Source organism: Amblyraja radiata, chromosome 8 (genome assembly GCF_010909765.2).
Source record: "Amblyraja radiata isolate CabotCenter1 chromosome 8, sAmbRad1.1.pri, whole genome shotgun sequence".
NCBI lineage: Eukaryota > Metazoa > Chordata > Chondrichthyes > Rajiformes > Rajidae > Amblyraja > Amblyraja radiata.
Genome location: NC_045963.1, coordinates 5,908,584 through 5,920,254, shown reverse-complemented (window position 1 = coordinate 5,920,254; position 11,671 = coordinate 5,908,584). Strand labels below are relative to the sequence as shown.

At 60.4% G+C, this 11,671-nt stretch overlaps 2 protein-coding genes across 3 annotated transcripts; both read left to right on the top strand.

Moving 5' to 3' along the window:
* The first annotated feature begins 22 nt into the window (after positions 1-22).
* On the top strand, positions 23-3,040 carry ptrhd1 (peptidyl-tRNA hydrolase domain containing 1). Of its 2 annotated transcripts, XM_033025083.1 has the most exons (3): positions 23-341; positions 2,719-2,928; positions 2,971-3,040. In XM_033025083.1, the coding sequence occupies exons 1-2, from the start codon at positions 147-149 to the stop codon at positions 2,887-2,889; spliced, it is 366 nt and encodes a 121-aa protein (XP_032880974.1). In that variant the 5' UTR covers positions 23-146; the 3' UTR covers positions 2,890-2,928; positions 2,971-3,040. The 2 variants fall into 2 exon arrangements, with proteins under 2 accessions (XP_032880974.1, XP_032880973.1); XM_033025082.1 differs by having other exon boundaries at positions 2,719-3,040.
* A 1,991-nt stretch (positions 3,041-5,031) lies between these two features.
* Positions 5,032-11,589, top strand: efhc1 (EF-hand domain containing 1). The gene is made up of 6 exons (XM_033026357.1): positions 5,032-5,252; positions 6,411-6,632; positions 7,008-7,295; positions 9,353-9,502; positions 10,298-10,490; positions 11,336-11,589. Exons 1-6 carry the CDS (start codon positions 5,190-5,192, stop codon positions 11,587-11,589), a joined length of 1,170 nt encoding a protein of 389 aa, XP_032882248.1. The 5' UTR covers positions 5,032-5,189.
* The last annotated feature ends 82 nt before the right edge of the window (positions 11,590-11,671 follow it).

Below are 11,671 nucleotides of genomic sequence, written 5' to 3'. Positions count from 1 at the left end.
GTCATCCCGTCGCCGGGCCGCGTCATTCCGTCGCCGGGCTGCGCTGCGTGAGTTGCGCGGTGCCAGGATGGTCATGGCCGCCGCCACCAAGCGGAGCATCTTTGACCACCGCTACCGCTACCGCTACTTCTCTCTGATCTCTGGTCATGGCCGCCCCGGCTCCGCGCATCGTCCAGTACGTGGTGCTACGCGCCGACCTGCGGGCCCCCGCCTGGACCCGCGGCGCCCTGGTGGCCCAGGCCTGTCACGCCTGCCTCGCCGCCGTACACCTGTCCCGGGAACAGGCCGACACGCAGCGGTACCTGGAGCAGCTCGATAGCATGGCCACCGTGGTACTACAGGTGGGGCAGGGGCAGGGGCTGCGGCATGGGGGATGGTGGGGGGGTGGGGATAGTGTGGGGGGAGGGAGGAGGGGATAGTGTGGGGGGTGGGGAGAGTGCGGGGTGGGAGGGGAATAGGGGTGGGTTGGGGGAAGGGGAGAGTGGGGGGTGGGAGGGATGGGGAGAGTGGTGAGGTGAGGGGGGAAGGGGAGAGTGTGGGGGGCGAGGGGAGAGTGTGGAGTGAGGGGGGGAGAGGGGACAAAGGAGATTATGAAGGCATGAGCGAGGAGCTGGCCAAGGCCGACTGTAAAAGGATCCAAGTAGGAATGACGGTGGAACAGCAATGGCAGGAATTCCTGGGCATAATCCAGAAGACGCAGGATCATTTCATTCGATTCTAAGGGGAGTAAGAGGCAACCGCGGCTGACAAGGGCAGATTGGGATGGAATAATACTCAAAGAAAAGGTGTATAACATAGCAAAGAGTAGTGGGAAGCCAGAGGTCTGGGAGACTTTCAAAGGACAATAGAAGGTAACAAAATTGGCAATATGGGCCGAAAAGATGAAGTATGAGGGTAATGAAAGCTTCTTTAAGTCTATTAAGAGAAAAAGATTAGTAAAGACAAATGTGGATCCCTTGAAGGCAGAAACAGGTGAAATTATTATGGGGAACAAGGAAATGGCAGAAGAGTTGAACAGGTACTTTGGTTTTGTCTTCACTAAGGAAGACACAAACAATCTCCCAGATGTACTGGAGGACAGAGGATCTAGGGAGACAGAGGAACTGAACGAAATTTGCATTGGGCAAGAAATAGTATTGGGTAGACTGATGGGATTGAAGGATGATAAATCCCCAGGGCCTGATGGTCTGCATCCCAGGGTACTCAAGGAGGTGGCTCTAAAATTGTGGACGCATTGGTGATCATTTTCCAATGTTCTATAGATTCAGGATCCGTTCTTGTGGATTGGAGGGTAGCTAATGTTATCCCACTTTTCACAAAGGGAGCGAGAGAGAGAACGGGGAATTATCGACCAGTTAGCCTGACTTCGGTGGTGGGGAAGTTGCTGGAGTCAATTATTAAAGAAGTAATAACAGTGCATTTGGATAGCAGTAAAAGGATTGGTCCAAGACAACATGGATTTATGAAAGGGAAATCCTGCTTGATTCATCTTCTGGAATTTTTTGAGGATGTGACAAGTAAAATGGATGAAGGAGAGCCAGTGGATGTAGTTTATCTGGACTTTCAGAAAGCCTTTGATAAGGTCCCACACAGGAGATTAGTGGGCAAAATTAGAGCACATGGTATTGGGGGTAGGGTACTGATATGGATAGAGAATTGATTGGCAGAGTGGAAACAAAGAAAAGGAATAAACGGGTCCCTGTCAGAATGGCAGGCAGTGGCGAGTGGAGTGCCGCAAGGCTCGGTCCTGGGGCCGCAACTATTTACAATATATATTAGTGATTTAGATGATGGGATTAAAATTAACACTAGCAAATTGCAGATGACTCAAAGCTGGGTGGCAGTGTGAACTGCGAAGAGGATGCTAGGAGGTTGCAGGGTGACATGGACAGGTTGAGTGAGTGGGCAGATGCATGGCAGATGCAGTATAATGTAGATAATTGTGAGGTTATCCACTTTGGCGACAAGAACAAGGAGGCAGATTAGTGCAACGAGACCTGGGTGTCCTTGTACACCAGTCACTGAAAGTAAACATGCAGGTACAGCAGGCAGTGAAGAAAGATAATGGCATGTTGGCCTTTATAACACGGGGATTTATGTATAGGAGTAAAGAGGCCCTTCTGCAGTTGTACAGGGCCCTGGTGAGACCACATCTGGAGTATTGTGTGCAGTTTTGGTCCCCTAATTTGAGGAAGGACACCCTTGCTATTGAGGCAGTGCAGCATAGGTTCACCAGGTTAATCCCTGGGATGGCGGGACAGTCATATGAGGAAAGATTGGAAAGAGCAGGGTTGTATTCATTGGAATTTAGAAGGATGAGAGGGAATCTTAGAGACGCGTAAAAAATTATAAAGGAGGGGAGAGACACTGAGGAGGGAAATGTGTGGGGGAAGAGGGGATAGTGGGGGAGGGGGTGAGCGGGGGAAAGAAAGATAGGGAGGGGGCATCAGATGGAGCGCAGTGAGGTGGAACAGAGAGAGGATGTGAAGAGATCCTTATGGGGGGGCATAGAGCTGGATGGAGCAGTAGCTGGTGGGGAGGGAGCATGGGACTGGGGATGGGGGGGGCAGAGTGGGGGGGGGGAGGTTGCAGTTGGGGGAGTTGGGGGAGAGCCGGTTGGGGTCAGCCATGGGGGAGTGGGTAGGGGGGAACCCAGGACGGCTGGGATATCCGGCAGTGAGCGGCGGCTCTGACCCTCTGTCTGGTTACCCGGTGCAGGCCCCTGATGAGGAGAGCCTGGTGAAGCTGTCGCAGAGGCTGACCGAGGAGCAGGTGGATCACAAGCTGTGGGTGGAGCAGCCGGAGAACTGCCCCACCTGCCTGGCCCTGAGGCCCTGCCCCAAGGAGCAGGTACAGGGGCTCATGAAGAACCTCAAGCTGCTGAAGTGACAGCGCGGTGGGGCTCGACTGCCCACCGCGAGGTGGAGGGTGACCCCTCGACTGGGCCCGGCCCCCCACCTCGAGGGAGAGGTGACCCCGGCCCTCTCTGCTGCTGCTCTCTAGATCTGGTAACCTCAAATAAAATGCATCCTGACCTCCATTGTGCTGCCGTTTCATTCACTGGGAGGGAGGGAGGGAGGGGGCGGTGGGAGGGAGGGTGCTGGAGGATGGAGATAGGAGGCAGTGGGAGGGTAGCGGCTGGGAACACTTGTCGAGTTTCAGAGGAGCCATCGCCCACAGGGGAACAGAGATCACTGGAGATGGACACAAAAAGCTCATCGGGACAGGCAGCATCTCTAGAGAGAAGGAACGGGTGACGTTTCAGGTCGAGACCCTTCTTCAGATTACTGGAGGTGTTCACCGTGATCTCGGGCCTCAGACTGATTGATGTTGGTGTGATCGTGAAATGGCAGGCGCAGTTTAATGGCAGATACCATAGTGGTGTTTAAGAGGCTGCTAGATAGGCAGATGGATATACATGGAATGGGGGAATATGGATCGTGTGCAGCAGAGAACAGTTTAACTTGGCATCCCTCTCTCTGTCCAAGTCTAATTTGAGGAAAGACATCCTTGCTGTAGTGCAGCGTAGCTTCACCAGGTTAAGTCCCGGGATGGCAGGACTGACATATGATGAAAGAATGGAGCGACTGGGCTTATATTCACTGGCATTTACAAGGATGAGAGGATATCTTATTGAAACATATAACATTCTTAAAGGACTGGACAAACTAGATGCAGGAAAAATTGTTCCCAATGTTGGGGGAAGTCCAGAACCAGGGGCCACAGTTTAAGAATAAGGAGTAAGCCATTTAGAACGGAGACGAGGAAACACTTTTTCCTCACAGAGAGTTGTGAGTCTGTGGAATTCTCTGCCTCAGAGGGCGGTGGAGGCCGGTTCTCTGGATGCTTTCAAGAGCGAGCTAGATAGGGCTCTTAAAAATAGCGGAGTCAGGGGATATGGGGAGAAGGCAGGAACGGGGTACTGATTGGGGATGATCAGCCATGATCACATTGAATGGTGGTGCTGGCTCGAAGGGCCGAATGGCCTACTCTGCACCTATTGCCTATTGTCTATTGTCAAACTCAACCTGCAACTGATGGGGAGGACGGAGACTCGGGCAGTGTGGCCTCCAGTGGTCTCTGAACGACAGCCTGCGGGGGCTGGGCCGAAGGGCCTGTTCCTGCTCCATGGTGTACACATGAGCAGCAATAATCCACACCCTCCGATAGTGTTTACCCCAGAACCACCCGCACATCCCTCACCCACCTATCCCCCAACCTCTGGGCTAAGCACAAACACATCTCCAGTACTGTCCCAGCGACTTACAGCCACGGCTTGTGTAAGAAGGGACTGCAGATGCTGGTTAAACCGAAGATAGACACAAAATGCTGGAGTAACTCAGCGGGACAAGCAGCATCTCTGGAGAGAAGGATTGGGTGACGTTTCAGACCTGGCTTACAGTTTTCTCTACATTTGTTTAGTTAGCTCCCTCCCGCCTCTCCCTCTCTGCTCTGATTATTCTCTATCTCTGGCTCACTCACAGTCGCCCCTTCTCTAACCCAGTCTCCCCACCTCCCTGTCTCGCCCAGTCTCATGGTCTCTCCCTCTCTGTCTCAAGATCTCAAGAGAGTTTATTGTCATGTGTCCCAGATAGGACAATGAAATTCTTGCTTTGATTCAGCACAACATAACATAGTAGGCGTGAATACAGAACAGATCAGTGTGTCCACATACCATTATATAAATATATACACACATGAATAAATAAACTGATAAAGTGCAAATAAACAGATAGTGGGCTATTAATGTTCAGAGTTTTGTCCGAGCTGAGTTTAATAGCCTGATGGCTGTGGGGAAGTAGCTATTCCTGAACCTGGACGTTGCAGTCTTCAGGCTCCTGAACCTGAAGGTAGCGGTATCTCAGTCTCCCTCTCTCTCTGCCCCAGTCTCTCTCTCTCTCTCTGCCCCAGTCTCTCTTTCTCTCTCTCCCTCTATCTCTCTCTGTCCCAGCCTCTCTCCCTCTCTCTGTCTCACATCGAGCTCCAGTTTGTTTGTTTACCGTCGCCATGGAAACGCCGACTGATACTGCGAGAAACGGAACGCGAGCAACCGGCTGGAGGGAGGGAGGGAGAGAGAGAGGGTAACGGGGAGGGGAGAGAGAAAGTAGTAGCCGGGAGAAGAGAGCATCAGCGGGGGGAGAGAAGAATCAGCGGGGAGAGGGGAGTGAGCGTGTGTTGCAGGCGCCGGGATGTCGTGCTACCCAGTCCGGGGTCTGCCTTTGCTGCCGGGGTACACGGTCCGGGACCCCACGGTGATTAGCGGTGATCTACGCCGGACCCTCCCCACGGCCATCTGCCCCCCAGCCCCGCTCCCTCCACCCCAGCCACTGGCCGCCCGCCAGCCAGCGAGGAGCTGGAGCCCGGCCCGACTCCAGGCTACCCCCCACCCGTGCGTGTTGCCCCAAACCCCGCCAGCGCCCGGCTCCTCACCCCCACCCCCACACACATCGCTGCGGCCACTCGGCATCTGTGGAGAGAGGCTTCTCCGGGGCTCACGACCACCGTGTCCTCGCTCCCTCTCGATAGAAAACAGCACCCACCCCCTCAACGCCCACAGCTCCGGGGAGGAGGGGGATTGGGGTGGGATTGGGGGGGTGAGGGGATGGACAGAGGGGAGGTGAGGGTGAGGAGAGCGCGGATGGACAGAGGGGGAGGGGGGAGAGTGAGGGGAGTGAAGGGGAGAGTGTTTTGAGGGGAGGGGGGGTGTGGTGAGTGGAGGGGGAAGGTGAGGGGGAGTGTGGAGGGGGGAGTGAATGGGGGAGTGTGGTGGGGGGGAGCAGTGAGAGGAGGAGGGGGGGAGTGAGGAGAGGGGAGTGTGGAGGGGGGGAGTGAATGGGAGAGTGGTGGGGGGGACAGTGAGGGGAGGGGGAGGGGAGTGTGGTGGGGGGGACAGTGAGGGGAGGGGAGTGTGGTGTGGGGGGGGGCAGTGAGGGGAGGAGGAGGGGGGGAGTGAGGGGAGGGGAGTGTGGTGGTGGGGGGGGGACAGTGAGGGGAGGAGGAGGGGGGACAGTGAGGGGAGGGGAGTGAGGGGAGGGGGGGGGCAGTGAGGGGAGTGTGGTGGGGGGGACAGTGAGGGGAGGGGTAAGTGTGGGGATGGGGAGAGGAGGAATGAAGGGAGGTGGGGCAGAGGCGGTGGAGAGAGTGAGCGGGAGAGGAAGGGGTCTTGCTCTTGTGTAGCGGGGGGAGAGGGGGCATCCCCGGTACCCCGCCTCTGACCATCCATATAACCATATAACAATTACAGCACGGAAACAGGCCGTCTCGACCCTTCTAGTCCGTGCCGAACACGTATTCTCCCCTAGTCCCATCTACCTGCGCTCAGACCATAACCCTCCATTCCTTTCCCGTCCATATAACTATCCAATTTATTTTTAAATGATAAATGATACATCCATTCCCATGTCGTGCAGAAGTCACGCTTCGGGCGGCCGCAGACGTTCAGTTACCGCAACGGCTTCGCGCTGCCGCTGGTGCCGCGGGTCGGTATCGGCGGGGACCCGCTCCATGTCAACCCGCTGTCCCAGGCCGATGTGGACCAACTGGCCGACACCCGGCCCACGCTCACCTACGGACAAGCCCGGCAGGCGCCCCCCTCCGACTTCATCCCCGGCCACGTCGCCTTCGACAAGCAGGTAACACCCTCACTACCCGCCCCTCTCATCTCCCCCTCCTCCTCTTTCTCCCCCCCCCCCATTTCCTCCTCTCTCCATCCCTCCTCCCCCCTCCTCTCACCCTCTCCCCCTCCTCTCCCTGCCTCCTCTCTCTCCCCCCTCCTTTCTCCCCCCCCCTCTACCCCCTCCTCTCTCCCTCCTCTCTCTCCCCCCCTCTTCACTCCCCCTTCCTCCCCCCCACCTCTATCCCCTCCTCTCTCCCCTCTACCCCCTCCTCCCCCCCTCACTCTCTCCTCTCCCCCATCCTCTCTCCCCCCTCCCCTCTACCCCCCACCCCTCTACCCCCCACCCCTCTCCTCTCCCCGCCCCCAGTGACGGCTGCTGTCCCTGGTGCAGGTGCTGCGGTTCTACGGCTACTTCAAGGAGACGGTGCGTGAGTCCCCGGCGGAGGTCTACCGTGTGCGGCGGATCGTGCTGCTGTACTACCTGGAGGACGACAGCATCGCCATCAGTGAGCCGGCCGTGGACAACGCGGGGCTGCCGCAGGGACCGCTCATCGCCCGCCAGCGGCTGCCCCGGGATGACCAGGGTCACACCTGGCACTGGCGCCACCTCAATGTGGCCACCGACTTCACCGCCTACGGCAAGCGCTTCCGCCTCACCGGCTGTGACCGCTTCACCTGGGTACGTCCCACCGGGGTCACCATACCTGGGTCACCTACACCCACCCACCGGGTCACCAGGTCACCTACACCCACCCACCGGGTCACCAGGTCACCTCCACCCACTCACCGGGGTCACCATACTGGGTCACCTACACCCACCCACCGGGTCACCGGGTCAACTACACCCAGTGTGTCGGGGTCACCATACTTGGTCACGGGCTGGTGTGTCGGGGTCACGGGCTGGTGTGTCGGGGTCACGGGGTCACGGGCTGGTGTGTCGGGGTCACGGGCTGGTGTGTCGGGGTCACGGGGTCATGGGCTGGTGTGTCGGGGTCATGGGGTCACGGGCTGGTGTGTGGGGGTCACGGGCTAGTGTGTCGGGGTCACGGGTTGGTGTGGGGGGCACGGGCTGATGTGTCGGGATCACGGGCTGATGTGTTGGGGTCACGGGCTGGTGTGTTGGGGTTACGGGGTCACGGGCTGATGTGTCGGGGTCACGGGCTGGTGTGTCGGGGTCACGGGGTCACGGGCTGATGTGTCGGGGTCACGGGCTGGTGTGTCGGGGTCACGGGCTGGTGTGTCGAGTTCACGGGCTGGTGTGTCGGGGTCATGGGGTCACGGACTAGTGTGTCGGGGTCACGGGCTGGTGTGTCGGGGTCACGGGCTGGTGTGTGGGGGTCACGGGCTGGTGTGGGGGTCACGGGCTGGTGTGGGGGTCACGGGCTGGTGTGGGGGTCACGGGCTAGTGTGTCGGGGTCACGGGTTGGTGTGTCGGGGTCACGGGCTGGTGTGGGGGTCACGGGCTGGTGGGGTCACGGGCTAGTGTGTCGGGGTCACGGGCTGGTGTGTCGGGGTCACGGGCTGGTGTGTCGGGGTCACGGGCTGGTGTGGGGGTCACGGGCTAGTGTGTCGGGGTCACGGGCTGGTGTGTCGGGGTCACGGGCTGGTGTGTCGGGGTCATGGGGTCACGGGCTAGTGTGTCGGGGTCACGGGCTGGTGTGTGGGGGTCACGGGCTGGTGTGTCGGGGTCACGGGCTGGTGTGTCGGGGTCACGGGCTGGTGTGTGGGGGTCACGGGTTGGTGTTGGGGTCACGGGCTGGTGTGTGGGGGTCACGGGCTGGTGTGTGGGGGTCACGGGTTGGTGTTGGGGTCACGGGCTAGTGTGTCGGGGTCACGGGCTGGTGTGTCGGGGTCACGGGTTGGTGTCGGGGTGACGGGCTGGTGTCGGGGTCACGGGCTGGTGTGGGGGTGACGGGCTGATGTGTGAGGTTCACGGGCTGGTGTGTGGGGGTCACGGGTTGGTGTGGGGGTGACGGGCTGATGTGTGAGGGTCACGGGCTGGTGTGTCGGGGTCACGGGCTAGTGTGTCGGGGTCACGGGCTAGTGTGTCGGGGTCACGGGCTGGTGTGTCGGGGTCACGGGTTGGTGTGGGGGTGACTGGCTGGTGTCGGGGTCACGGGCTGGTGTGGGGGTGACGGGCTGATGTGTGAGGTTCACGGGCTGGTGTGTGGGGGTCACGGGTTGGTGTGGGGGTGACGGGCTGATGTGTGAGGGTCACGGGCTGGTGTGTCGGGGTCACGGGCTAGTGTGTCGGGGTCACGGGCTGGTGTGTCGGGGTCACGGGTTGGTGTGGGGGTGACGGGCTGATGTGTGGGGGTGACGGGTTGGTGTGTCGGGGTCACGGGTTGGTGTGGGGGTGACGGGCTGGTGTGTGGGGGTGACGGGTTGGTGTGTCGGGGTCACGGGCTGGTGTGGGGGTGACGGGCTGATGTGTGAGGGTCACGGGCTGGTGTGTCGGGGTCACGGGTTGGTGTGGGGGTCACGGGTTGGTGTGGGGGTGACGGGCTGGTGTGTCGGGGTCACGGGTTGGTGTGGGGGTGACGGGCTGGTGTGTGGGGGTCACGGGTTGGTGTGGGGGTGACGGGCTGATGTGTGAGGGTCACGGGCTGATGTGTGGGGGTCACGGGTTGGTGTGGGGGTGACGGGCTGATGTGTGAGGGTCACGGGCTGATGTGTGGGGGTCACGGGCTGATGTGTGGGGGTGACGGGCTGATGTCCGGTGTGTCTCGGTGCCAGGACTTCATGCTGAGTCACGGCATGGTGCCCAACTGCCCAGAGGACACCCCGCTCGACCCGTACACGGAGAGCCGCAAGGAACCGCCGCGGGAGCACCGCACCCCATCGGACTTCGACAAACTCAAGCAGTTCCTCACCTTCGACCGCCAGGTGCGTGTCCCAGCGCGCCCACGCCCGACCCTCCACCTCTAACCCTCACCTCCGATCCACAATCCCTCACCCCAGACCTGAGCCCTAACTCTCCCACCCCGAGTCGTCGTCTTTATGACCTCTAGACCACCCTCTAATCCACTTGACCCCTGGAGCAGAAAAGACTACAAAAAGTAGTAAACACTGCCCAGTCCATCATCGGCTCTGACCTCCCGTCCATCGAGGGGATCTATCGCAGTCGCTGCCTCAAAAAGGCTGACAGCATCATCAAGGACCCACACCATCCTGGCCACACACTCATCTCCCCGCTACCTTCAGGTAGAAGGTACAGGAGCCTGAAGACTGCAACGACCAGGTTCAGGAATAGCTACTTCCCCACAGCCATCAGGCTATTAAACTCAACTCAAACAAAACTCTGATCATTAATAGCCCATTATCTGTTATTTGCACTTTATCAGTTTATTTATTCATGTGTGTATTTACGTATATTATGGTATATGGACACACTGATCTGTTTTGTACTATGTTCTGTTGTGCTGAAGCAAAGCAAGAATTACATTGTCCTATCAGGGACACATGACAATAAACTCACTTGAATCTTGAACCTCCCATCCCTGACCCTTAACCCCAATTGACCGCCAAGCCACCCCTCGGACCCCTGACCCGCCCCTAGCAGTACCTGCCCCCGACCTCTCAACCCTGACCCCTAATCCCATCGACTCCTAACCGCCCCTGTGCCGCGCCCCCCGCCCCTGGCCTGAGCGCTAATGTCCGGTGTCCGGTGGGTGCGGGCAGGTGCTGCGTTTCTACGCGGTGTGGGGCGAGGATGAGGACGGGCCGGGCCAGTGCCGCCGCTACATCATCCACTACTTCCTGGCCGACGGCTCGCTGGAGATCCGCGAGGTCTACGAGAGGAACGACGGCAGAGACCCCTTCCCTGTGCTGGTGGGCCGGCAGCGCCTGGCCAAGAGCCTCAAGCAGCCCACCGGTGAGTAGAGACCCCCTCCCCGGTGTGTGGAGACCCCATAGCCCCCTCCCCTCCCCCTCGCCGTGACCCCCACTCCCCGGTGAATGGAGACCCCCTAGCCCCCTCCAACACCTCTCCCCATCCCCCACAGACCACCCCCCCCCCCCTCATCACCACCTCCAGGCCCCCTCCCTGACATCCCCCCGCCCCGGTGAGTGCAGACCCCCCCCCCAACCCTCTCTCCCCCGGCCCTGACCCCCCTCTCTCCCCCGGCCTGACCCCCCTCTCTCCCCCGCCTGACCCCCCCCCTCTTCCCCGGCCTGACCCCCCTCTCTCCCCCGGCCCTGACCCCCTCTCTCCCCCGGCCCTGACCCCCTCTCTCCCCCGGCCCTGACCCACTCTCTCCCCCAGCCTTGACCCCCTCTCTCTCCCCGGCCCTGACCCACTCTCTCCCCGGCCCTGACGCACTCTCTCCCCGGCCCTGACGCACTCTCTACCCGGCTTGACCCCACTCTCTCCCCGGCCCTGACCCCCCTCTCTCCCCGGCCCTGACCCGCCCCCCCTCTCCCCGGCCTGACCCCCCTCCCTCCCCCGGCCCTGACCCACTCTCTCCCCCAGCCTTGACCCCCTCTCTCTCCCCGGCCCTGACCCACTCTCTCCCCGGCCCTGACGCACTCTCTCCCCGGCCCTGACGCACTCTCTACCCGGCTTGACCCCACTCTCTCCCCGGCCCTGACCCCCCTCTCTCCCCGGCCCTGACCCCCCTCTCTCCCCGGCCTGACCCCCCTCTCTCCCCGGCCTGACCCCCTTCTCTCCCCGGCCTGACCCCCCTCTCTCCCCGGCCTGACCCCCCTCTCTGCCCGCAGCCAGCTTCCCCGCCGCCGTGCTGGAGGTGTCGGCAGCGGAGGTGGGCGAGTGGCTGGGCCCGCGGGACCTGGTGGTGGGGCAACATGTCACGGTGCTCGGCCGCCGCTTCTTCATCTACGACTGCGACCAGTTCACCAGCCGCTTCTACCAGGACAACGTCCGCGGCATCGACCTGCACCCGGTCGACATCTCCGTGAAAGCACCCGCTCCTGAAGAGAAGGTCCGCCCCGGGAGGAGAGGAGGGGGGAGGTAGAGGGACGGGATGACGGGGGGTGAGTGAGGAGGGGGGGGGGGGGGGGGGTGAGTGGGGGCGAGTGAGTGAGAGGGGGGGGGGG